General features: G+C 43.7%; 1 protein-coding gene across 1 annotated transcript; it reads right to left on the bottom strand.

Moving 5' to 3' along the window:
• Positions 1–10,773: 10,773 nt before the first annotated feature.
• Positions 10,774–15,466, bottom strand: LOC123085243 (metal tolerance protein 4). The gene is made up of 7 exons (XM_044506869.1): positions 15,147–15,466; positions 13,199–13,371; positions 12,915–13,113; positions 12,647–12,825; positions 12,413–12,563; positions 11,870–12,003; positions 10,774–11,522 (listed from the first exon to the last, which is right to left on the bottom strand). Exons 1-7 carry the CDS (start codon positions 15,334–15,336, stop codon positions 11,343–11,345), a joined length of 1,206 nt encoding a protein of 401 aa, XP_044362804.1. The 5' UTR covers positions 15,337–15,466; the 3' UTR covers positions 10,774–11,342.
• Positions 15,467–27,022: the final 11,556 nt, after the last annotated feature.

The following is a 27,022-nucleotide window of genomic DNA, read 5'->3' as shown; positions in this document are numbered from 1 at the left end:
AGACGTGATGGTGCTGGTGGACAGGTCAGGAGGACGAGGCGGCTCCGGTGGCCGTCGTGACGACGGAGGGTGGCAGCGGGCGCGCTCGGGTCAGAGAGAGGGGAGTGAGCGAGCGAGCGAGGAAGAGAGAAGGGGGGAAATGGCGTGGCGTCTAGAGGGAGTGGATGTGGCGGTAGGTGAGGGGGAGGACTCGAGGAGCCGGAGGGGAGGTGCGGGGCCTTATCCCCTCACCGGAGCCGGGGAGGTGGTCCGACGGCGACGCGTGGGCACGCGCCCTCGGTCGATTGAACAGGGGGAGGGGGAACAGGACCGGGGAGAGTGAGTGGGCCGGCCTGGGTGAGGGGGCGTTGGGCCGGCCCAGGTGGGCTTGGCCCCGGGGGGCCAGGGGAGACTTTCTTTCTTTTATTTAATTTAGCTTTTGATTTTCTTTAAAAAACTTTTCTGATTTCCAAAACTTTTCCAAACCAGAACAGTTTTATAGATTATTAAACTTACACCTAAAATACTAGTATAATTTAGGCTACTGCCATATTAAGTTGAACATTTAAGTAAAATAGTTTAGTATTTTTACAAATTAGAAAGGCAATTAAATTATTGATTAGGCCACTGTTTTATTTAGTTTAGGGCAGTTAAACACCTTATAAAAAGGTTGGTTCACCACCAATATTAACAAATTAATATTTTCCACCTGATGAACATTTTAGGTTTCATGTTTGTGAAATTTTGAATTTCGCTTAGTAATTGAATTTGAATTCAAGTTGAATTAGAAAGAGATAGGAGACAATGATGATCAAACACTTGTTTAGCAAAATGATTAACTTAATCCCAAGGGTTACTGTAGCATCATTACACCGGGGTGTTACATGTGAGACTATCTCCTTCTTTTTGTCTTCTTCACAACCACCTTCTATTCCATCTATAGTGCTATGTCCAGGACTCGCGCTCATGTATTGCGTGAAAGTTGAAAAAGTTTGAGAACATCAAAAGTATGAAACAATTGCTTGGCTTGTCATCGGGGTTGTGCTTGATTTGAATATTTTGTGTGATGAAGATGGAGCATAGCCAGACAATATGATTTTGTAGGGATAAACTTTCTTTGGCCATGTTATTTTGATAAGACATAATTATTTTGTTAGTATGCTTCAAATATTATTATTTTTATGCCAATATTAAACTTTTGTTTTGAATCTTACGGATCTGAACATTCATGCCACCATAAAGAGCATTACATAGATAAATATGTTAGGTAGCATTCCACATCAAAAATTCTATTTTTATCATTTACTACTCGAGGACGAGCAGGAATTAAGCTTAAGGACGCTTGGTACATCTCCAACGTATCTATATTTTTTTATTGTTCTGTACTATTATATTATCTATCTTGGATGTTTTATATGCATTTATATGCTATTTTATATGATTTTTGGGAGTAACATATTAACCTAGAGCCCAGTGCCAGTTTCTGTTTTTCCTTGTTTTTGAGTTTTACAGAAAAGGAATACCAAACGGAGTCCAATTGACGTGCCAATTTTTGATGATTTTTTATGGACCAAAAGAAGCCCCCGAAGTAAAAGAGTTGGGCCAGAAGAGTCCCGAGCCATCCATGAGGGTGGAGGGCGTGCCCTACCCCCCTAGGCTTGCCCCCTATCTCGTGGATGACTCAAAGACCCCCCCCCTAACGTGAGACCGACGCCAAAAATTCCTAGAAATACAGAAACCCCCGAAAAGAAACCTAGATCGGGAGTTTCGCCGCTGCAAGCCTCTGTAGCCACCAAAAACCAATCGGGACCCTGTTCCGGCACCCTGCCAGAGGGGAGATCCATCACCGGTGGCCATCTTCATCATCCCAGCGCTCTTCATGACGAGAAGGGAGTAGTTCACCCTCGAGGCTGAGGGTATGTACCAGTAGCTATGTGTTTCATCTCTCTCTCTCTCGTGTTCTTGATTCGGCACGATCTTGATGTATCACGAGCTTTGCTATTATAGTTGGATCTTATGATGTTTCTCCCTCCTACTCTCTTGTAATGGATTGAGTTTTCCATTTGAAGTTATCTTATCGGATTGAGTCTTTAAGGATTTGAGAACACTTGATGTATGTCTTGCATGTGTTTATCTGTGGTGACAATGGAATATTCACGTGATCCACTTGATATATATTTTGGTGATCAACTTGCGAGTTATGTGACCTTGTGAACTTATGCAGAGGGTTTGGCACATGATTTCGTCTTGACTCTCCGGTAGAAACTTTGGGGCACTCTTTGAAGTTATTTGTGTTGGTTGAATAGATGAATCTGAGATTGTGTGATGCATATCTTATAATCATACCCGCGGATACTTGAGGTGACATTGGAGTATCTAGGTGACATTATGGTTTAGGTTGATTTGTGTCTTAAGGTGTTATTTTATTACGAACTCTAGGGCTATTTGTGACACTTATAGGAATAGCCCAATGGATTGATCGGAAAGAATAACTTTGAGGTGGTTTCGTACTCTATAATAATCTCTTCGTTTGTTCTCCGCTATTAGTGACTTTGGAGTGACTCTTTGTTGCATGTTGAGGGATATTTATATGATCCAATTATGTTATTATTGTTGAGAGAACTTGCACTAGTGAAAGTATGAACCCTAGGCCTTTTTTCGAAGCATTGCAATACCGTTTGTGCTCACTTTTATCATTAGTTACCTTGTTGTTTTTATATTTTTCAGATTACAAAAACCTATATCTACCATCCATGTTGCACTTGTATCACTATCTCTTCGCCGAACTAGTGCACCTATACAATTTATCATTGTATTGGGTATGTTGGGGACACAAGAGACTCTTTGTTATTTGGTTGGAGGGTTGTTTGAGAGAGACCATCTTCATCCTACGCCTCCCACGGATTGATGAACCTTAGGTCATCCACTTGAGGGAAATTTGCTACTGTCCTACAAACCTCTGCATTTGAAGGCCCAACAACGTCTACGAGAAGAAGGTTATGCAGTAGACATCAGGCACATAGTGGTCGAATTCCCAGGATGCAGGCATCGTTACCACAACCAGTGCATCTCCCTGTGGTTTGATTCCAACATCAGGTGCCCCCTCTGCCGCTCTCAAGTCATTACCCATGTACCTGTGGACTAAGGCGAGGGATTTCGCCACCCGGCCCTCTTTTGTATAAAAACCCTGCCTCCGGACTTAACCAAGTTGAGGTGTCGAATGTGCATGTTTGGGTGTCAGCTGAATGTGATTATACATCCATCAAATCAAGTTGTTATAGATACTAATATGACAATGTATATAGAAACAAGACAGTCAATGAATTGCAGTCCAACAACAAACCACCATCAAATACATTGCGGTTGTACAATCATCAAGTACAAGTTTCACAAAGATGAGTGATGTCCTCACTGTGAGGTTGACGACAAGTCTTCGTACACTCACCAATCACAAATTCACATACAAATAAGTGAGGTTCTCACAGCAAAATACGAGTACTACTCCCTCCATTCCACAATGTAATGCTTTCTCTATCCTCGTGCTTCAACTTTGACCGTAAATTTAACTACCAAGACCGATTGCGACGGGAGCAAAAATTATATCAGTGAATTCGTATTCGAAAGAAGTTTCCAATTATATAATTTTTTCTCCCGCCGCAGTTGGTCTCGTTGGTTAAATTTATGGTCAAAGTTGGACCTCAGGAAGCGCGAGCGCACTTTATTTTGGAATGGAGGGAGTACTAAACAACATCGTCATCATGTTTCAGTCGTTGTACAATGATCAAACACAAATCAACATACATAATAAATGATGTTCTCACAGCAAAATACTAAACAACAACTTCTATTTGAGCATTCCTCTGAATGCAGCCCAGAGGCAATTTACGTTTTGTGTGGACCAATTTTTCAATGCGACCCAAGCAACCAAACAGGCCGAAAACATTCCACGCGGGCTTGCCTGGCAAGTACCCTCTAATTCAAGACACCAACACCAGCCAGAAACTTAAAGCACCCTCTTATTCATTACTCCACACGGACTTTCTCTGCGGCGACAACGTTACAAACTAGTTCACGTGGCGCCGATGGGATCGCTCGCCCGCGACTCCATACTCGTCGTGTCAGACGCGGTGCCACGACCATCGTTTTGCGCTGTCCCCGAAGCACTCTAGCGTAGTACTGTGTGTTACGAGTAGCTGTTAACACTTAATCATGTCCAATGTATGCAAATAAACAACGTACACTAGTATGAGCACTGCGAGCAACCAAACGCATTGCGTAGAGGTGTTGCTACAATGCAGGGAGAGTGTAGGCAACCAATCAACATATAGATGATAGTTTTTTGCACGCATATGCTCAACCAGGCTTAACTCGGACAAGTATGCAAAGGAGCAGAAAACGATTCAAGTAACCAAACGCACCCCTAGATAATGTTTGGGGATTTATTCTTTCCCGCATTAATATGGATCGATGTATTTTCGTTCCTCCACATACTTTGGTTTAGGTTCCTCCACATACTGGAAAAGAGGAGGCACCAAAAAACTGAAAAAGAGTACTACGAAGGACAGCAGATCAAGCGAGAGAGAAAAAGGGCACTGCTGCTCGCCTTGCTTGATGGAGCCGCCTAGTCCTAGTCGGGCGCTCGTTTTCCCTCCTTGGTCGGTTCTCTGGACAGGTAAAAGCGAGTCCAAATAGTGCCCGTGCAGAAAGGTGTGACCTACTTTTTGAAGCGAAGGAATCGCGCTAGTGTGCACTGTCTTTGCATGAAAGGAAAAAAAAAAGCACGTGTTGTCTTTCTGCCTTAGATAAATATACTTAGGTCTTCTTTTTTTCGAAGAACTTAGGTCTTCTTTGATTTAAAGGATTTCGAAATAATTTCCGATTAAAATTAGATGCTGGTTGGTTTGACCATTTGATGTCCATATTCGACACATACAAACAAAAAGTTGTTAAAATTGACAACTTTTAAAAGATTGACAAGAACCGGTTGTTAGCCAATTCAGATTTACTAACAATTACCATTTGACCTCAAATCAAGCAACTCCATAATTCTTAGGATTTTCATTTTTTTAAATGCAGTACAATCGAAGTCGCATCTTCGAAAGACTGAGCCGACACATCAGGCCTTTGTAGTCGACGGGAATCTCTCCTTCCACTAAAGGTACATCGCCGGAAGGCCTGAAACTAAAGTAAATTCAGAAAAATATAAGCATCAATGTCAAGTTTAGGACTTCAACTCTAATGGGCTTGGGATATATTTGTCCTTCTAACCATCCAGTCGCGGTTGGTTCGCGGGATTTTTATTTACTACATAGGTTTTTTCATTTGTATGATTGTGAACAACAGAAATTTTAACTTATAATTTATTTGCACTAGATTCTAAAAGAAATTGTGCACCTATTCCAATCTATTGAAAAGAATCATTCATACGTTTTCCATGCACAACTAAATATCAGTACGATCCTAGAGTATTCAAGATGGCATACCGATCCTGCATTTTAACTATTTCTGTGGCCCTTAATCGAGTGAGCCAAGAACTACATGCCATTTTCATATTTCTGCCATTCATTTTATCCTTAAAAATGTTGTACTAATCGCTGGCCAAAATTTAGGGCCGAAACAGCGCATCAACTGAGTGTAGTGTGGTTGTGCAGCTAATAGGGCTGGGGTTTTTTTTTTAAACATTGAATCTTCACCATGTTGTTTCTTTCGTTGCTTCTTGCTAAATCTGAATCAAGTCAGCAATTTGCTGAATCTTTCAGAAAAAAACTATCAGAACACCAACGGGGGAACTATTGGACAAGTTGCAAAATCAGCCGAGCCGTCGGTGCATGTAGTCGACGTTGGTGATATATAAAGCCGCATGCAATTTCGTTTACTTCAAATATACTTAGTACTGTAAAAAAGAACAGCCGAGTCGTCGCCGAAGCTGCTCGAGTGTGCGTGCGATGCTTCCGCGTCGACGTCTGTACCGGGGCCCCACCGGACTGGACGGGCGACTAGTTTCGGGAGAACCGACGAACTGGCTTTGCCATCATGTCGTCATCGCGGTCGCTGGGGAAGTCCGCCCGTGCTTCACTACCCCTATAACAGGCAGGACATGATACAAGAGTGACGACAGTGTCTCGTTAGGGCATCTTCAACGTAGACCTTTAACTGAAGATAAACGTAAAAAGCTTTGTGGGTGTACGAACACCATCAAAACCTGCTTCTAATAGTTCTGACCCACTCAAACCACCCCGCCCCTTCCGTGCTTTTCTTCTGATGCGGGCGCCGTCTTCATGCCACCCCAGAGCACGCAGCGCTCTAATATTGATGCCGCGCGAAGTGATCAGCGAGAGGGTGGTGCTGCCTCTCGGCAGTCGCCACTTCAATGCGGAAGCAGCCGCCCGAGGAACCAACTCCGGCCGCTGCGCCGCATTGAAGTGAGCTGACCACCCGTTCGTCTGGCCTAACCGCGGCTATAAAAGTCGTGCTCCGGTGATGCACATCCGCGTCTCCTTCTTTCCGGACGCCTCCTCCTCTCCGAGCCCCTTCTCCTACGGCGGCGATGCCTAAGTCGTGATGGTCCGCGCCGACAAGTGGTCGCGGTGGTAGTTCATCCTCGGGTGGATCTTGGCACCGACGCCCGCGCTCGTCCGCCAAGGAGGAGATCATCTTCTCCTCCGTCAACGAGGAGGACTAGCAGCTGCAGAAGGAGCCACAACAACAGTCGAAGTAGCGGCCGCGCCTCCTCGTGAAGGCAGCTCTGACGAACAAAGAATCCGTTCTTCATTAGTCAAATGTAGATAATGACGGAGTGCTCGCCCTGTCAGATGGACCTGGCACCACCGTCGCCGGCTCGGATCAAGGAGGAGCCATCGTCCCCGCTGTGCTGCCGCGTCGAGCCAGCGCCGACGTCCCTACCCCGACGGGTCAAGGAGGAGCCCTCTTCTCCTCTCCCTCCCGCAGTCGCGGTCGCGGCGTCCAGATTGCACGCCGTGTGAAGGACGAGCCCGCGTCGACACCTGCGCACAGCCTATACGTGCGCATTAGCGGGCCCGACTCGCGACTCCACCGCATCCGCCGTCAAGCTGTCGAGGACCTGTCGCGGGCCATAAAGAAGGCATGCGACGACATCCTCCATTACCTCAAAGACGGCGGTGTCGGCGCTCCCTCGGGGTCGAGGGTCGCCGCCTCCGAGGAGAAGTGGGTTGCGCGTTAGCGGGCGCGATACGACCTGCGCAACGCCGCCCGCCGCTCCTCGTTCGCCAAGACCGACAAGGCGCCGGAATGGGTCCGCACCGACCCGGACCTCGCCGCCACATGGGCCCTCAACCGTTTCGTCACTACCAATGAGATAAACGCTAGACGTCGCTGCCTCGACAATGAGATCACCAAGTACGGCGAGGAGTGGTCTCTTAGCGAGACTTCCGATGCTGGCAAGGGCAATGCCGCCGTCAGGGCTCCTCCCGCATCGTCGGCACTGGGCGCGGTGACACTCCGAACCGCAAGGCAGGAGGCGGAGTAGCTACGCCGCGAGCGGCAGGCAGCCGGCGAACAAGGCTGTCGCGGCCCTCTGAAAGCCTTGCGCTGCTGGAGGGACGACGGCGACCAGTATAGAGTTTAGGTTTTTTTTTTATAAGTTTTTAGCTAAACGGTCGAAATATCGATCTTTTTATGTAAACTATGTTTGAAATTTAATGAATTCCGCCGTGTTTGAACGAATTCCATTCGTTGGTTCATATAATGTTTGAATTGTATGCAGGCAGCGGTTTCTTGCATCCATATCCATGGACCAATTTTTCTGTTCATAGATGGATGCAGAAGAAAATTTGCAGGTCATCGGTAAAAATGCCCTTACGATCAGCAAAGCGACCCCAATGGTAACATATGGAGCCGTGTTCTAAAATTTGCTAGTACCACAACATATGGAGCCAAGATGATGGAAACGAGTACATGCTGCGCATTACCGTCTCAAAACTCCACCATGAAAGCCACGGTACGGTCCAGTTAACTACGTACACAGCAACCACAACGTTGCCATAAGTTGGTCCGTGTTTTTATTTATGAGGATGAGGAGAAATGCTTGTGTGAACCATCGGATGAAGGAATATCTCCGTCGCACGGGTATTTCGTACGCACGCATCTGGAAGCGAGGGGCGCGTACGTGTACGTATATGCATGTGTATATCTCTTCAATGCGAATGCGTGTCCAGTCCAGTCCAGAGGCCATGTGCTGGATCCTTGTTTCGCGTACGGGCCACATGTTTCCGTGTCATCACTCTCTCTTTCGTTCTTTATTTGGGGAGGAAAAAAACAGACACTAGCCTGGCATCAAGCTGATCTTTACTCTGTCTAGGCCCGAACCTCACGTGGCAGAGATCTCGACCTAGTTGACGTGTAGCACTGCAATTTGGAAACGTCCGGTACGGTCGATCCTGACGTCTCGTTTTTTTTCGTTTTTTTTGAGCTGAATCTTTTTTTTAATTCTTTTATTCAAAACATTTTATCTTTTAAGCCATGAGTCCAAATACCAGACTGTTTTCATCGTTAGATTTCTTGGGTCGAGATCTTCAAAACTAAATCTCATTTTAATAGGTTTCGACATCTTTTTACACAAAGAACGAAATAACTAAAAACCAAAAAAAAGTGAATACCATAAGAAGTCATCAAAAGAAAAGAAGAAAAGAAAGAACACAGAGCCCGAAAGTATGGTTGCGGTTATCAATTTTTGAGAGGAAGCATAGGTTGTGCTTCTCACGAAAGAAGCACATATTTACTTCTCACGAAAGCACAAACTGCGCTTCTCGAGGAGGCAAATATGTGCTTCTACGAGAAACATAACTATAATTCTCGTGAAAACATAAATTGCTTTTATTTTCAAGAAGCACAACTATGCGTTGCAAAATAAATTAAATAAATTAAAAAATTCTTCAAAACCTAGGAAAAACCAGCCAAAAAAAAGAAAAGACGGAAAAACACAACCCTGAGACATGTACAGAAAAAAAACAGAGGGAGCTCCCATTGTGCGACAAGTGGAAGCGGTTGGGCACACCGTGTGGCGCGATCCCAGGCCAAAAGGAATGACCCTTTGTGGGAGCCTCGCAAGGGGTAACCATTGGTTAGTTGCTCTTGGAGTACGCAAATGTTACATGTCGCCCCTACAGATTTCTAACAAGGAATCGCCTAAGGGTGACAACTAGCGGGCCGGCCCATGAGCGCGGTTACTCGTTGCCGCTCGTATCGCGTTGTATATTCGCTTTGCTCTGATTTTCTTAGTTCATTTTTTGTTTTGTTTTTTTCTCTAGTTTATTTGTTTTATCATCGGCTTTCTTTAGTTTTTCTTTCCTTGTTTATTTTTCTTTTGTTTTCTTTTTTAGTTTTTTTCGTTATCCTTTGATTTTTTTTTGTTTCTTTCTTGATTTTATTGGTTTTTCTTTGGTTTCCTTTTCCTTTTTTCTTTCTTTGTCAGTGTTAATTTGTTTTATTTTTTTCAACACATTTCTACTTTTTCTCAGTACACAAAGTATTATTTTAGAGCAAACGCGAAACATTTTTCTGACACGTCGGTCATTTTTCAAATACAGGATGTACATTTCTAAACATACATGTTTTATACACTTTTTTGAATAGACGAATTTTTGTTTCCAAATACAAGTTGTACATATTTTAAATACATGTTTTGAACATTTTTAATACAAGGTAACATTTTCCAAATACATATTGTACATTTTATAGTGTCAATAAACCTTTTTATTCACGCGAACATTTTGTCCACATTGTATAAATATTTTTAAAATTTTCACGGACATTTTTTTGTAAAGATGTTAATATTTATTTAAAATGTCACGTATATCTTTTTAATGGAAGTAAACCTTTTTTTAACCTAGGTGTACATTTTTTACACTCTATATAACCTCTTTTTAAATGTCATAAACATTTTTTTGAAACACAGGAATATTTTAACAAAATGTCACGTACATTTTATGATAGTGTGACTTTTTTACATTACATAAATGTTGTTTTTATAATTGCATACACATGTTTTAAAACTTCGCACCCATTTTTTTGAAATGGGAAACATTTTTCATTGTTACAAACAACGTTCAAATACGTGGTTTTAAATTTCTTAAGTAAATTAACTTATTAATATATATGCATTTACATATAAATAAAAGGGAAATGGGAGGAAACGAGTGACATCGACCTATGTCCTACTGGGCCGGCCCACCACTGGGCCCTTTAGGGGAGGCAGCCATGTGTCCCGCAGCAAGCGGCACATACCCGCACCCGTGGGGGCGCTAACTGCTAAGGGCATGGCCAATGCATAGCTCCAGGGTGATGTCTCGCATGCCATGTAGGATCGAATGACAAGAGAAATAGTTTGGACGAGGAAGCGGGATCCTTTGCAGGAGGCAGGTGCTTGGAGGAAAAAAATATGGTTTGTTGCATAAAGTTGGAAAAGTTGAAGTGGAGAGTAGGGATACATGTGTAGTGAGAGTCACTTTCTGTTCTTTGAGACCCACCAGCAGTAGCTTGCATTGGGAAGAAAAATCAATATAGATGTCTCAAACTACTTTTTGTCATGAGGCAACTGTATCCATATGTCACCATTGTACATGCCCTAAGTACCAACGAATAGATTACTGTCCTTTTAAAAAACGAATAGATTACCGTCAATAAAAAGTACCAATGAATAGATTAGTAGTTGAGCCGTAAATATATGATTTCATAGCAAGTGTACAACCAAACTTTGCAAATATAGAGCGCTAATATATATATGAAAATATTGTAGAAGTTCAGGAAAATTTCACAAACATACAAATTTTCATAAACACATGTTGGATACCACGTAAAGGTCTAAAACATGACCTATTTACAAACGAAGTTGATAGTGTATCATTTTTCAAATGTTCTTTTTCTTAGAACAAACCACACAAGTAAAAGAGCGGCATACTAAGTTAAAGAAAAACAAAACCATTCAGAACTAACCCTTGGAGGTATATTTTTATAGCAGAAATCTCTAAGCACCACGGTCCACTTAGGACTCGAGCCCGGGTGGGCTAGCTCGCTCCTTGCGACCCTAGTTCACAAAACTGATTTTGAGCACACAAAAATCGCTTGCTTTCTTTTTGTAGCAAACATTTCCACATTGCAGCCCTCATCGCAGACAAACAATGACAGCTTCAAGAAGCAAAAATAACCTACTTTTACTCGAAACACGACATTTAGAGGGCTCCGCGAAACAAGTCTATAGTCTCCAACGCTGGTGCTTATCTCATTTAGATGGCCAACAATGCAAGACACCAAGTACTGTAGCGAATCCTGCACGGCAAGCAAAATATCCAACATCTTGCGTTTTCCACAGTGAATTCGGATGGTAATCAAGGCTGGCTGCTAGGAAGCTTGCTGAGGATCGAGTGCTCTGGCTTGTGGTCACACTCGAAATCAAGGTGAACGAATGCCCGCTCGACTTCTGGAAGTTCCTCGATCTTTATCTGGAGTGATTCTCCAATGGCATGCGCCTCCTTGAGTGGCAAGTCCTCCGGGAGCTCAATATCGACCTGCCAGTCCACTGATAGCATGAGTTGTGAAGTTCATACAAGTACTTATATGTTGGGTACTATTTGTATGTATGAAGTTACTGAATCCAGTTCCTAACCCACCGTGCACATCTCATTCGTTTATGCAGTACTGTTTCAACTACTACTTCCAACAAATGCTATGGAAAACACACAGTAATAAATAAAGCAGTAATAAGTGTTCAATTAGAATTAGTGAAGACCCAGGGTCTCAAACAGATGCGTGATATAGTACACATATCTTGGTTAGTATTGCAGGGAAGGGAATATATATTCACTTAAAAGAAGAGCATGAAAAATAACGGAAAATAGATGTAGGATATACTAACCTCCACAAAGTAAAGCACCCCAAAGGTGTATGCCCGAACTGTATCAACACGCTTAATTTGAGGGTCATGTCTGATAGCTAGGTATGTCAACTTCTGCAGCATTTCTGGGGGAGCTGATTCACCTACTAGCGATACTGCATCAAGGATAGCAATATGTGTTAATAAATAACCATATGTCAGGCTAGCGTCATCTGTAAACTGTAACATGCAGCAATTTTACTTATATATCAGTCCTAAATCTGTCAGACTAATCAGTGGATTCAAGTTATGTATTTCTATTAATTAATTATATAAAAAAGACTGTTAAAACTGTTGGCGGTTTCTTTAATGGAAATCGACAGGAGGGTCTGATTCTTCAACTTTATTTAATAATATAACATGTTTCATAGAGTTTGAGTCTGAGGCATCCACGTCCAGTAGGTCTACAATCAATGTGTCCTAACTGATGTTCTTGTACCAAATATTTTCCTGTGGCATCAGATTATTTATATGATTGGAGAACTATATGTGTCAAGTTTTAATGGTATAGCAAGTACTGCAAACCTGCATTTTCCCACACTGTTCCAGACCAGTTTGTAATTGTATAGACTGCAAGGACGATTGCACCAACTGGGTCAATCCACCAGTAAAACATGTCACCGAGAACAGCAGCAGCCAAACCAACGACATTCGTGACCACATCAAAATAATGATCCTGCGAAAAATAGCCCATTTCTTCTGGTAAACTATGTTCATTTGTTCATTTGAATCTAGTCAAATTGAGAAACAGATATAAACCTTAGCATAGGCGCGGACTATGTTGTTACCAGAGGTCCGGCAGTAGAACCACAGGGCTAGCTTAACTACTGTTGCAAAGATCATGATTGAATATAGCCACATGAGTTGTGGTGGGGACAATTTATCTGGAGTCACGTTCACTACCAGCTTTTCAACTGCTTGAAGAAATACTTGGAATCCTGGAAATGCAAAATAATTATTATTTAAAATTTAATACAACGATAATAGTCTAACAAGAAGTAAACAAGGACATCACTTAAAAACATACCTAAAGTAGCCATAACAGCTGCGAAGATGATAATGCCTACTGGTTGTACCCTCAATTTACCAATGGGATACTTGTAGACGTTGATGCTCTTCATTGAGAGATGTGTGAACCAAAGGATACCACCAGCCATGAGGTCGAGCAATGAATCAAGTGTTGATGCAGCAATAGCAATTGACCCACTTTTAACTGTGGCATATATCTGAAGAAAACGAGAGAGCATGAATTCTATAGTCAACCTAAAGGAGCCAAAGAAAGTTTACTAAATACAGAGGGGAAATACCAACCTTCAATGCCAAGAGAACAACATTTGCATAATTTGATATCTTCATAGCAAATTCACTCTGCCTTTGCTCCATGAGCTCCTCTTCTTCACTTATTACATTGGATTCTTCTATAGAGTCAACTTCCTCAAAGGATCTCAAGGTGGCAAATTGTTTCTCGTAGTATTCTTTCTCTCCTATATAAGCCCAAAAGTTAATCACACAAAATCAGTAAGTTAATAAAAGAGTTCATATTGTTCATATAGAAAGAGAGAAATGATTGGGCCGTATACCACTTCTGTGGGGAACCATCAAATAACTATGAAATATTAGGAATAGTTCATAAGTGATATACTTTCTCTTGATTAGACTCATAAACTAAAACTACCTGTTTATCAACGTTATAGAAAACTTCCTTATCTAGTTCTAGCATTTTGAAAGAAAAAAAATGTAGATTCCACCATAGTAAGCCACAGCATACACATCTTGGCATACTTAGCTTATCAGTAAAAATATACTAACGGTTTCTAGGTAAAAAATATCTGGAAAGTAAAAATTGGAACATCTGGAAAACAAATAAAAATGGGAATATTACCAACTAAAAAGTTAAAAACAGGAATAGGAACAGAAAATAATGAATTCCAACGTTGCAATGTTCTTTTAGCAGACTATGAATGAGATAGTCTCACCAACTGTTCAACATCTATTTTTGTCCCAAGAAACAACAAAGGACAGATAAGGACAATCTTGAGACAGCTAAGATTGGATTAGATCCAACAACTCATAGAAGTAAAAAAGAACTCTCCCATTTGTTTCAAAGAAACAGAGAAAGAACACAACAACTACTAAAGAATCAAAGTGTACAGCCGATGGAACCTCACAAATAATTTATTTATGTGGTTGAAAATTTGCAACACTGTTCTGCCTCAAAGAGGTGCGCATTCAGTATCCAATCCAAGAACAGGGGTGTAGGACTGTGCAAAAGGTTGCGAGGTTCAAGTCTCATTCCTCCAGCCTTGAAAAAATAATCTCAATGAAGAGAAGTCCAAATTTTCCAGTTTCCCACAAAGATACACATAGAAAAGAGCACATCAGCGGACAGAGATGTTGGTATTAAAAACCAAGGCCGGCCGCTATTGTAGATTCTAGATGTTCCCTCCCTTTGAAAAGTGATTGTTTTGTCTTGATGTTTTGGTATCTGAACTACTCCGTAAGATCCAGAGGGAGGACCAAAGTTGGGCAAGTCGGTAGAGATTAGAGGCAACAAAAATGAAATGAGCAATGTGCTAGCTAGCACAGCTAAAATCACAGTACAGTCTCAGGTTAACTGTAAACAGAGGCACACCACGCCATACTGCATCTGCTCATGCCTGAAGAAATGTTTTTCCAGAAAGAATTAAAATAATTCGAATGAGTTTTTACCAGAACAGGCGCAAAAGGGATATTGGCCCAATCTTAAACAGCATGGTCTGAGGCAACAAAAGAGAAAGGTGGAAATGTCACCAAATACACAAACATAACTTGTATTTACAAGTTGCAAGCTTTGGAAACAACCACAAAGCACCGAAACATAGAGAAGTCGTGTTCCATCACAAAGTAAGATAGCTGCTACGTTTGTCAAAAAAAAACATAATAAGCGCCTCCATTGGTCCCCATGATAACGGGGATGTGATCACCAAAGTGTCGAATTATCCATGGAATCCCGGAATCCAGAATCACAAGCACAGCCACCAACCATTCAGCCAATGAGCACCGGTTAACCCCCATGAGACTCCAATAGGAAAACCCACAAAAGTGCCACCTCCCCCGTAGCTAACATGCTGCTAACATGACGACGACGGAAGCCAAACGCCAAAAGCCAGCAGAATGCTTGCCAAATACGTACAGATCAATCAATCAAGAAGAGAAGAGAAAAGGAAGGAGAGAAGGAAGAAGTAATGCGAGGTCACGAGGGTGGCCTGCCGAACCGAACCTTCCAGGAGGCCCTTGGAGCGGGAGAAGTCGACGTGGGAGGGCCTCTCCGGGTCGACGGCGTCGAGCACCTTCTTGGGGAGCCGCGACACGAACTCCCCGCGCATCGACCCCACCGAGTTCCACCGCCGCCCCGCCAGGAGCGGCGCCCGCGCGGCGTCATTGTCCCCGCCGCGCCCGTTCGCCTCCATGCCTCCCCCCGGACCGCGGCGCGGGTCGAAGCCGCCTCCTCCGCTCCTCCCCCTCCCTCCCCCCCTCTCTCTGCCGATTTGATCGTCCCCTTCGCCGCTTCTTATTTTTGGCGTCTCGTCTGCCCCTCCCTAGCCCAGGACTCGCCTGCCTGCGTGCGTGCTGCTCTCTGCCTCTGCGGCCCTGTGCGGTGCGGCCGCAATTATAAGCGGAGAACGTACCGTCTACGGCCGTGATCGACGCAACGGGTGTCTGCGGCGGCGAAATCGACGGCTCAGATCACGTCATTAATACGAGGGAAATAGCTTCAGCTAACACCAGCTATGGCCTACAGAACAGCTCCAGACCATCGGTCCTGTTCGGCTAAGAGGGAGCATCTTTACAAGACCTCTTAACCTAACTGCTAAAATGACATTTCACCTTGTGTTTCTGTCGAGACATTGTATGAAAGTCGAATTTATTCCACTCTCGTTTAGGACAAAGATGTATTTTATGTTTGGTTTCTTTAAATACTTGTTAGGTCTAATATTCTTAGATTAATCGAATATGTTTGATTATGTTTTCTTATTCACATTTTTTCTCTTTGTCAAATTTCCCGAAGCTAATGCTATTTTCAGGTAAATCATGGATACAATGCATGCTATACCATGTACTCATTTTCCATTAGCTTTTGTTTCGCAAGAAGATGTTGTAAGTTTCCAATGCATTCTTTAGTACTCTGTCTGTCTGCCGAGACGAATGATGTATTCATTGCAAATTCTAAAAATGGGTACTTGACATATGTGTGCTTTTTCTTTAAATCTAACAACAGCTTTCTTTTGAGCTTCGCTTCATTCATACACTTTGTATGTGTGTGTAGTGTTTTCTATGCTACCATATGAGCAGCTGGTGGTTTTGTGGTTGACTCATGCATGTGAACCGATGTTACTTAACATGCAAATGCCAAATGGTGTAGCTCCCTTGGGTCATTCATTTTGGTAAACTAAGTCATGCTAAACAATGCTTAAAGCAAAAGGCATATCTCAGCCTTAGGTGATGCACCAGCCTAGAAAATGCATGCCAATGGTGTTCTTTTTTGTCTCTCTTTGAAATGGTGTATTTACTTGTAACGATTTCAATGATTTTGATTGGCCACATGTAGAATGCATGCATACAAATGTCTTAAACTTCCCTTTTCCAGTAAAAAAGTTAATGATTCAAGTTACATTACAAGAACGTTTTTCCTAAGTAGCAGTTTTATTCAGGTGCTGCAGTGATGAACAATGCACCCGAATTTCCTGATTATTTAAACGTACAACAAGGATGAATGGGTGTATAATGTTGAAATACAAGATATAGATATGGAAGCATAAAATTAGGTTATTTTGTCCATCATGTAGGTATATATCTATATCTTGACAAGATAGGTCATTTCCTATGACTAAGGTTGAGTGAACATTTTCGCATTATGACTAGCCACAAGTGGTATCTTGAAGTACATTGTTTCTCTTTTTTTGTTAGCCTTACAAAAATTGAAGCCTAACACCCCGGCCAACATGTGGCATTGAACATGCACATGTCATTACATTAAAGTGTGATTTTATGTCAAAAGTTTCAAATGTATACTTCAAACCCATGTATTATGCTATAAACTTAGTAGAGCAGCAGATAGTCGAGAAAACTAACAGTTCACATGTGTCTTTGCTTCAATACTTGGTTTAGATTTACAAACAGAGACGTTGTTTATACACTTGTGAATGGTAGTGGGGTAGGGCTGGAAGAGCTTCCTACATAGCATTTTCCTGCAGGAATTTGACGGCCGTCTCACACAGAACCAGAGTAAATTATGCCCTTTTATTCTACGCCTCTCCTTGATTTTTTTTGATTGCATGGATATTAGGCCTATGGGAGAAGTTGCGGAGAGTGCGACGTATAGGAGAAGCCGCCAAAATAACTTGGCCTACATCATGTTTGAATGGACTCGTTATTTTCTACACAATAAAACTCTGCGGTGTCATCCTGATGAATGGTCTAGAGCTGTACTCGTCATGTGGCATGTGGTCATCATGAAGCCAGAGTTGTCATGTAGTGCTATTTATTGAGCTATATTAATGATGTTTCATTTTGACGTTTGTCTCTTTTTTAAATAAAATGAGAGAGGACGATTGGCCTTTAATGTTGCATCCTATGAGGTGCTTTGGTATTTTTTTTCTTCTAAAGAGGATACATTTGACCATTACACATGAAATGAATGAAAATTTAACTAATTAGAACGGACAAAAAAACTTAAACTATACAGAGCTTGACATTCTCATGTAAAGTTTTTGTCCAATGGCCAACGTTAGACCACTCATCATGTGAAAAAAAGTGTATCTGTTGTGGAACGCAGTATTTTAAAAAAAAATTCATATGATCACGTAAGATCTATCTAGGAGATGCATAGCAACGAGAGGGGAGAGTGCGTCCCAAGGGGGATTCCTACTCCTACTAGGAGTAGGTTTCCCCCCGTTCCTAGTCCTAATAGTAGGGGGAAGGAAGGGGAAGTGGAGAAGAAGGAAAGGGGGGCCAGCCCCCCTCCCAATTCGGATTGGGCTTGGGGGGCACGCCCCCACCTCTTGGCCGCCTCCTCTCTCTTCCACTAAATCCCATGTAGGCCCATTAAGCCCTCGGGGGGTTCCGGTAACCCCCCCAGTACTCCGGTATATGCCCGAACTCATCTGAAACCATTCCGGTGTCCAAACATAACCTTCCAATATATCAATCTTCATGTCTCGACCATTTCGAGACTCCTCGTCATGTCCGTGATCACATCTGGGATTCCGAACTACCTTCGGTATATCAAAACACATAAACTCATAATATCAATCTGTTGGGAACGTAGCAGAAATTCAAAATTTTCTACGCATCACCAAGATCAATCTATGGAGCAATCTAGCAACGAGGGGAAGGAGATTGCATCTACATACCTTTGTAGATCGCTAAGCGGAAGCGTTCAAGTGAACGGGGTTGATGGAGTCGTACTCGTCGTGATCCAAATCACCGATGATCCTAGTGCCGAATGGACGGCACCTCCATGTTCAACACACGTACAGCCCGGTGACGTCTCCTACGCCTTGATCCAGCAAGGGGAGAAGGAGAGGTTGGGGAAGACTCCATCCAGCAGCAGCACGACGGCGTGGTGGTGATGGAGGAGCGTGGTACTCCAGCAGGGCTTCGCCAAGCACCACAAGAGACGAGGAGGGAGAGAGGTAGGGCTGCGCCAAGGAGACGTCAAAACTCATATGTTGGCAGCCCCAAAGACCTCAACTATATATAGGGGAGAGGGAGGGGGCTGCGCCCCCTCTAGGGTTCCCACCCCAAGGGGTGCGGCAGCCCCAAAGCCCATCTGGGCGGCGGCCAAGGGGGGAGAGGGGAGACTTGCCCCCCAAGTAAGGTGGAGGCGCCCCCTCCCTAAACCCTAGGCGCCTTGGGCCCTTGTGGGGGGGGGCACCAGCCCATATGGGGCTGGTCCCCTCCCACACTTGGCCCATGCTGCCCTCTGGGGCCGGTGGCCCCACTTGGTGGACCCCCGAAACCCTCCCGGTGGTCCCGGTACATTATCGATAGCAACCGAAACCTTTCCGGTGACCAAAACAGGACTTCCCATATATAAATCTTTACCTCCGGACCATTCCGGAACTCCTCGTGATGTCCGGGATCTCATCCGGGACTTCGAAAAACATTCGGTAACCACGTATATCTATTCCCTATAACCCTAGCGTCATCGAACCTTAAGTGTGTAGACCCTACGGGTTCGGGAAACATGCAGACATGACCGAGACACCTCTTCGGTCAATAACCAACAGCGGGATCTAGATACCCATGTTGGCTCTCACATGCTCCACGATGATCTCATCGGATGAACCACGATGTCAAGGACTTAATCAATCCCGTATACAATTCCCTTTGTCTAGCGGTACGATACTTGCCCGAGATTCGATCGTCGGTATCCCGATACCTTGTTCAATCTCGTTACCGGCAAGTCTCTTTACTCGTTCCGTAACACATCATCCCGTGATCAACTCCTTGATCACATTGTGCACATTATGATGATGTGCTACCGAGTGGGCCCAGAGATACCTCTCCATTTACACGGAGTGACAAATCCCAGTCTCGATTCGTGCCAACCCAACAGACACTTTCAGAGATACTTGTAGTGTACCTTTATAGCCACCCAGTTACCTTGTGACGTTTGGCACACCCAAAGCACTCCTACGGTATCCGGGAGTTGCACAATCTCATGGTCTAAGGAAATGATACTTGACATTAGAAAAGCCTTAGCATACGAACTACATGATCTTGTGCTAGGCTTAGGATTGGGTCTTGTCCATCACATCATTCTCCTAATGATGTGATCCCGTTATCAACGACATCCAATGTCCATGGTCAGGAAACCGTAACCATCTATTGATCAACGAGCTAGTCAACTAGAGGCTTACTAGGGACATGGTGTTGTCTATGTATCCACACATGTATCTGAGTTTCCTATCAATACAATTCTAGCATGGATAATAAACGATTATCATGAACAAGGAAATATAATAATAACCAATTTATTATTGCCTCTAGGGCATATTTCCAACACAATCGTCATCGAACGTTAAGCGTGCGGACCATACGGGTTCGAGAACTATGTAGACATGACCAAACTCATCTCTGGTCAATAACCAATAGCGGAACCTGGGTGCTCATATTGGTTCCTACATATTCTACGAAGATCTTTATCGGTCAAACCGCATAACAACATACGTTGTTCCCTTTGTCATCGGTATGTTACTTGCCCGAGATTCGATCGTCGGTATCATCATACCTAGTTCAATCTTGTTACCAGGAAGTCTCTTTACTCGTTCCGTAATGCAACATCCCGTAACTAACTCATTAGTCACATTGCTTGCAAGGCTTATAGTGATGTGCACTACCGAGAGGGCCCAGAGATACCTCTCCGACAATCGGAGTGACAAATCCTAATCTCGACCTATGCCAACTCAACAAACACCATCGGAGATACGTGTAGAGCATCTTTATAATCACCCAGTTACATTGTGACGTTTGATAGCTGATACGTCTCCGTCGTATCTATAATTTTTGATTGTTCCATCCCAATATTATTCAACTTTCATATACTTTTGGCAACTTTTTACACTATTTTTGGGACTAACATATTGATCCAGTGCCCAGTGCCAGTTCCTGTTTGTTGCATGTTTTATGCTTCGCAGAAACCCCATATCAAAAGGAATCCAAACGGGATAAAAATGGACGGAGAATATTTTTGGAATATTTGGAGAATTCCAGAAGAAAAATCCACGCGAGACGGTGCCCGAGGGAGGCACGAGGCAGGGGGCGCGCCCCTGACCCTCGTGGGCTCCCCGTAAGGCGGTTGATGCCCTTCTTCGGCCGCAAGAAAGCTAATTTTTGGGGAAAAATCACGGCAAAGATTTCAGTCCAATCGGAGTTACGGATCTCCATATATATACGAAACGGTGAAAGGGCAGAAGCACATAACGCAGAAACAGAGAGAGACAGGGAGACAGATCCAATCTCGGAGGGGCTCTCGTCCCTCCCATGCCATGGAGACCAAGGACCGGAGGGGAGACCCTTCTCCCATCTAGGGAGAAGGTCAAGGAAGAAGAAGAAGAAGGGGGCCCTCTCCCCCTCGCTTCTGGTGGCGCCGGAGTGCCACGACCATCATCATCACCGCAATCTTCACCAACAACTTCACCGCCATCATCACCAACTCTTCCCCCCTCTACGCAGTGGTGTAACCCTTCTTTTACCCGTTGTAATCTCTACTTAAACATGGTGTTCAATGCTATATATTAGTTCCCAATGATGTATGGCTATCCTATGATGTTTGAGTAGATCCGTTTTGTCCTATGGGTTAATTGATGATCGTGATTGGTTTGAGTTGCATGTTTTATTATTAGTGTTGTCCTATGGTGCTCTCCATGTCACGCAAGCGTGAGGGATCCCCGCTGTAGGGTTTGCAATATGTTCATGATTTTCTTATGGTGGGTGGCGTGAGTGACAGAAGCACATACCCGAGTAAGTAGGTTGTTTGCGTATGGGATAAAGAAGACTTGATACTTCAATGCTATGGTTGGGTTTTACCTTAATGATCTTTAGTAGTTGCGGATGCTTGCTAGAGTTCCAATCATAAGTGTATATGATCCAAGTAGAGAAAGTATGTTAGCTTATGCATCTCCCTCATATAAAATTGCAATAATGATTACTTGTCTAGTTATTGATTTCCTAGGAACAAATAACTTTCTCGTAACAAAAAGCTCTTTACTAAAACTAACTTAGTTGTGTCTTTATCTAAACAGCCCCTACTTTTTATTTACTTGCTCTTTATATTCTTGCAAACCTATCCAACAACACCTACAAAGTACTTCTAGTTTCATACTTGTTCTAGATAAAGCGAACATCAAGCATGCGTAGAGTTGTATCGGTGGTCGATAGAACTTGAGGGAATATGTGTTCTGCCTTTAGCTCCTCGTTGGGTTCGACACTCTTACTTATCAAGAACTGTTGCGATCCCCTATACTTGTGGGTTATCAATAGCACACTAAGTATTCCTCCGGTATTCGGGAGTTGCATAATCTCATAGTCATAGGAACATGTATAAATTATGGAGAAAGCAATAGCAATAAACTAAATGATCGTAGTTCTAAGCTAACGGATGGGTCAAGTCAATCACATCATTCTCTAATGATGTGATCTCGTTCATCAAATGACAACTCATGTCTATGGCTGGGAAACTTAACCATCTTTGATTAACGAGCTAGTCAAGTAGAGGCATATTAGTGACACTCTATTTGTCTATGTATTCACACATGTACTAAGTTTCCGGTTAATACAATTCTAGCATGAATAATAAACATTTCTCATGATATAAGGAAATATAAATAACAATTTTATTATTGCCTCTAGGGCATATTTCCTTCAGTATCTACCATTAAAAGTGAGCTACGAGTAATTGGTGAAAAAATATTGAGGAATCAAAGGTAGCTCTAGTCTATGGTCAAATGAACGAACCACTGGGAGCTCGTATGAGAGTTGGTTTAACCTCCTAACTATGGTAGAATATCTTTATGATGTTAATAAGCAATGCATGCTTTTATTTATCAATAATATATTTTGTTTTGTTCAAGTGGGATCAGAGCTATCCTCTTTTTATTAGGGAGAATGCCCTCCAAAGTGGGTTATTAAGCTACTCTTAATATGGGCTCTTTGCAAGAAAGATTTTTTTACTAAAAAGGATATATAACTTTGATTCAAGTTGTTTATGTATCTGCAAATGATTTGACCAACCCTGGCCTCCCATGACATTTGCATATTTGGATAACTTCCGTTTCACAACGAGCTTCCACGAGATGGGTTGCACCTCTTTGGTGAATTGTTCCTCGTGTGAAATATGGTCTAAGTGTGGCTTCTGGACCAAATTGATTGCTTCCATTCGAGGAGTTGATCGTTGAGCTCATGGATGCGAGACATGTGGCTGCATCTCCAACTTCAGGTCAGAAACATGATGGAGACGCAAAAGAAGAAGCGGGTTGCCTCGATGTTCTTCCTCCTCCCTCTAGGAAGGTGAATTTCCAACATTGGTGACAACCTATGACGGGGGGTGACCCTTGGGTAGGCTCAAGGAGACAAGACAACATTTTAAAACAATCTCGAGGGAGCAACCCCCGGTATGCCAAACCCGTCCGGCTGGAACTCATCATGCTCGAACCCGCCCGGCTGGCTTAAGCCCGTCCGGTTGGAACCCGTTCGACTGGCTCAAGCCCTTCTGGCTAGGGCCCATCCAGCTGGAGTCGTCTGACTGGCTCAAGCCCATCCGACTGGAGCCCGTCCGTCTAGGGCCTGGTGAAAGAACATGCGGTGCCCCCATGTTTGGTTTTGGTAATTGATGACAATCTTGAAGGAAATATGCCCTAGAGGCAATAATAAAGTTATTATTTATTTTCTTATATCATGATAAATGTTTATTATTCATGCTAGAATTATATTAACCGGAAATATAATACATGTGTGAATACATAGACAAACAGATTGTCACTAGTATGCCTCTACTTGACTAGCTCGTTGATCAAAGATGGTTATGTTTCCTAACCATAGACATGAGTTGTCATTTGATTAACGGGATCACATCATTAGGAGAATGATGTGATTGACTTGACCCATTTCGTTAGCATAGCACTTGATCGTTTAGTTTGTTGCTATTGCTTTCTTCATGACTTATACATGTTCCTATGACTATGAGATTATGCAACTCCCGTTTACCGGAGTAACACTTTGTGTGCCACCAAACGTCACAACGTAACTAGGTGATTATAAAGGTGCTCTACAGGTGTCTCCGAAGGTACTTGTTGGGTTGGCGTATTTAGAGATTAGGATTTGTCACTCCGATTGTCGGAGAGGTATCTCTGGGCCCTCTCGGTAATACACATCACTTAAGCCTTGCAAGCATTGCAACTAATGAGTTATTTGCAGGATAGTGTATTACACAACGAGTAAAGAGACTTGCCAGTAACGAGATTGAACTAGGTATTGAGATACCGACGATCGAATCTCGGGCAAGTAGCATACCGATGACAAAGGGAACAACGTATGTTGTTATGCGGTCTGACCGATAAAGATCTTCGTAGAATATGTGGGAGCCAATATGAGCATCCAGGTTCCGCTATTGGTTATTGACTGGAGACGTGTCTCGGTCATGTCTACATTATTCTCGAACCCGTAGGGTCCACACACTTAAGGTTTCGATGACAGTTATATTATGAGTTTATGAGTTTTGATGTACCGAAGGAGTTTGGAGTCCCGGATGAGATCGGAGACATGACGAGGAGTCTCGAAATGGTCGATACATAAAGATCGATATATTGGACGACTATATTCGGACATCGGAAAGGTTCCGAGTGATTCGGGTATTTTTCGGAGTACCGGAGAGTTACGGGAATACGTATTGGGCCTTATTGGGCCATACGGGAAAGAAGGAAAAGGGCCTCAAGGGTGGTCGCACCCCTCCACTTGGTCTGGTCCGAATTGGACTAGGGAAGGGGGGCACCCCCTTCCTTCCTTCTCCTTTTCCCTTCCTCTTTTCCTATTCCATATGGGAGGTGGAATCCTACTAGTACTACGGAGTCCTAGTAGGACTCCACACTTGGCGCGCCCCCTCCTAGGGCCGGCCTCCTCCTTCCTTGCTCCTTTATATACGGGTGCAGGGGGGCACCCCAAAGACACAAGTTGATCTTCGTGATCGTTCTCTTAGCCATGTGCGGTGCCCCCCTCCATCATAATCCTCGATAATATTGTAGCGGTGCTTAGGCGAAGCCCTGCGACGGTAGAACATCAAGATCGTCACCACGCCGTCGTGCCGACGGAACTCTTCCCCGACACTTTGCTGGATCGGAGTCCGGGGATCGTCATCGAGCTGAACGTGTGCTAGAACTCGGAGGTGCTGTAGTTTCGGTGCTTGATCGGTCGGGCCAGAAGACGTACGACTACATCAACCGCGTTGTCATAACGCTTCCGCTATCGGTCTACGAGGGTACGTAGATCACACTCTCCCCTCTCATTGCTATGCATCACCATGATCTTGCGTGTGCGTAGGAATTTTTTTGAAATTACTACGTTCCCCAACAAATCTCTATGGACTAATGGTTCCCTTGAGTTATATTTGAAGGTTTTGTCCATAGGCTTTTCTTGGAGTACATGTGTTGGTTTCAAGGAGAGTTTGTGTCGACCAAGGTGCTAATCAAGGAATTATCCAAAGATTGGTCATGTGAGTGTTGAGCTTATTGCAAGCATGTCTTGAAGAACAAGATTGTGTGATCATTCATGTCTACCTTCAAGACATCATCCAAATGAAGAGAATTGGAAAGATTCAAGGTTGATCAAGATTAAGTCAAGAATGAATCAAGTTGATCAACACACAAAGCATACAAGATGTACTGAGGGATCAAGTGATCCCATGGTATGGTAAACATTGTCCATTACGCTTTGTGTGCTAACCCATGGTTTTCGTGAGAGTTCTTTGTGGGGTTAGGTTGCGATGTGCAAGTTCAAGTGGAGCATCACAAAGAGATCAAATGCTTGAAGCTTGCCGTCCATTATGGTAACAATGGATTTATGAAGATGTGCCGAAGAGTGGCTCACCCACAGTGGAGTATGGGGGAGCAATCAACTAGTCTTCATCGAGCCAACACAATCAAGAAAGGTGGTCCAACTTGAGGAAGTCAAGATCGTCATCATCTAGCTCAAGTGGACTATGTGCAAGACAAAGGTTTGCCCTTGATAGGTTTTTCTATTTTACCGGTCTCATAGTGGTGGTTGGGAGACCGGGTTATAGAATCGATTGCCGTACTATCAAGGGGGGCTCTCGATGAGTAGCTTGATCGTATTGTTCGTAGAGAGCTCAAACCATTGCATCCTTGCATCATCTTTATTGGTTCTTGTTTGGTTCTTCTCTTTGTGAGTTTTGGAGCTTATGGTCATCTTGGTGACAAGCTCAAGTTTATCGAAAACGGAGTTCACTCGCATCTTCTATGATGTTTTCGATGTTGGAGGTTATGTCGGTTCTTCTCAGTTGGAGGTTTCACTCCTGTTTTGATGCTACTCGTCGTCTTGTATCCAACAAGCTTGAGTTTGCTCAATTCGGAGCTCGTATGAAGAAGTTATGGCAGTTCTGGTTTTCTCCCTGCGGTAGTACCGCGGTCGGCAGCGGTAGTACCGCTTATAGCGTCAAGCGGTAGTACCGCTCCAGTACCGCTCTACTACCTCCTCAATTTTGGGTCCTGCTCTTTTCGTGTCGGGTTTAACAGTAGTTGCCCGGCAGTAAGGCACATTAGTTCCGCCTACCGCCTATAAGCGGTAGTACCGCTCCGGTCGGGCGGTAGTACCGCTACTGCATTACTGCCGCCGTACTCTGCTCTGCCCTGCCTCTTTTGGTCCCGTGTTCTGCTCCTCCAGCGGTAGTACCGCCGGGGTGAGCGGTAGTACCGCTTATATGCGGTACTACCGCCCCAAGGTTCATGTTTTGTTGCTCCCTTTTCCCTGCTTCTTCTGCCCGAGCGGTAGTACCGCTCGTGTGCGGGCTGAGCACATAACGGTTGGATTTTCCCCCTCCTATATAAGGGGGTCTTCTTCCCCAATGAACCTTATCTCTTGAGCTCGTGTTCTTCCCCCATTGTTGACCTTCTTCGAGCTTGCTAACTCTCAATCCCTCCATGGATTCTTGCTAGTTTTGAGGAAAAAGATAGAGGAGATCTATATCCACACTTCCACCAATCAGTTTCTCCTCTATGTGAGGGGAACCCCTTGGATCTAGATCTTGGAGTTCTTCGTGTTCTCTTCTTCGTTCTTCCTCTCATTTTCCTCCCTAGCATTTGTTGCTTCGGTGGGATTTAGGAGAGAAGGACTTGGGCACTCCGTGTGCCCTTGCCATTGCATTTGATGCATCGGTTTGAGTTCTCCACGGTGATACATGGAAGTTACAAGTTGAGAAGCTTATTACTCTTGGGTGCTTGGTACCCTTGAGCTTGTTCCTCTTGGGTGCTTGGGCGCTCTAGACGGTTGAGGTCACCGCGGAGCCATATTCCATTGTGGTGAAGCTTTGTGGTGTCGTTGGGGGCCTCCAATTAAGTTGTGGAGGTAGCCCCATGTTGGAAA

This window comes from Triticum aestivum, chromosome 4A, assembly GCF_018294505.1.
Source record: "Triticum aestivum cultivar Chinese Spring chromosome 4A, IWGSC CS RefSeq v2.1, whole genome shotgun sequence".
Classification (NCBI taxonomy): Eukaryota; Viridiplantae; Streptophyta; class Magnoliopsida; order Poales; family Poaceae; genus Triticum; species Triticum aestivum.
This window is presented reverse-complemented; position numbering and strand designations above follow the sequence as displayed.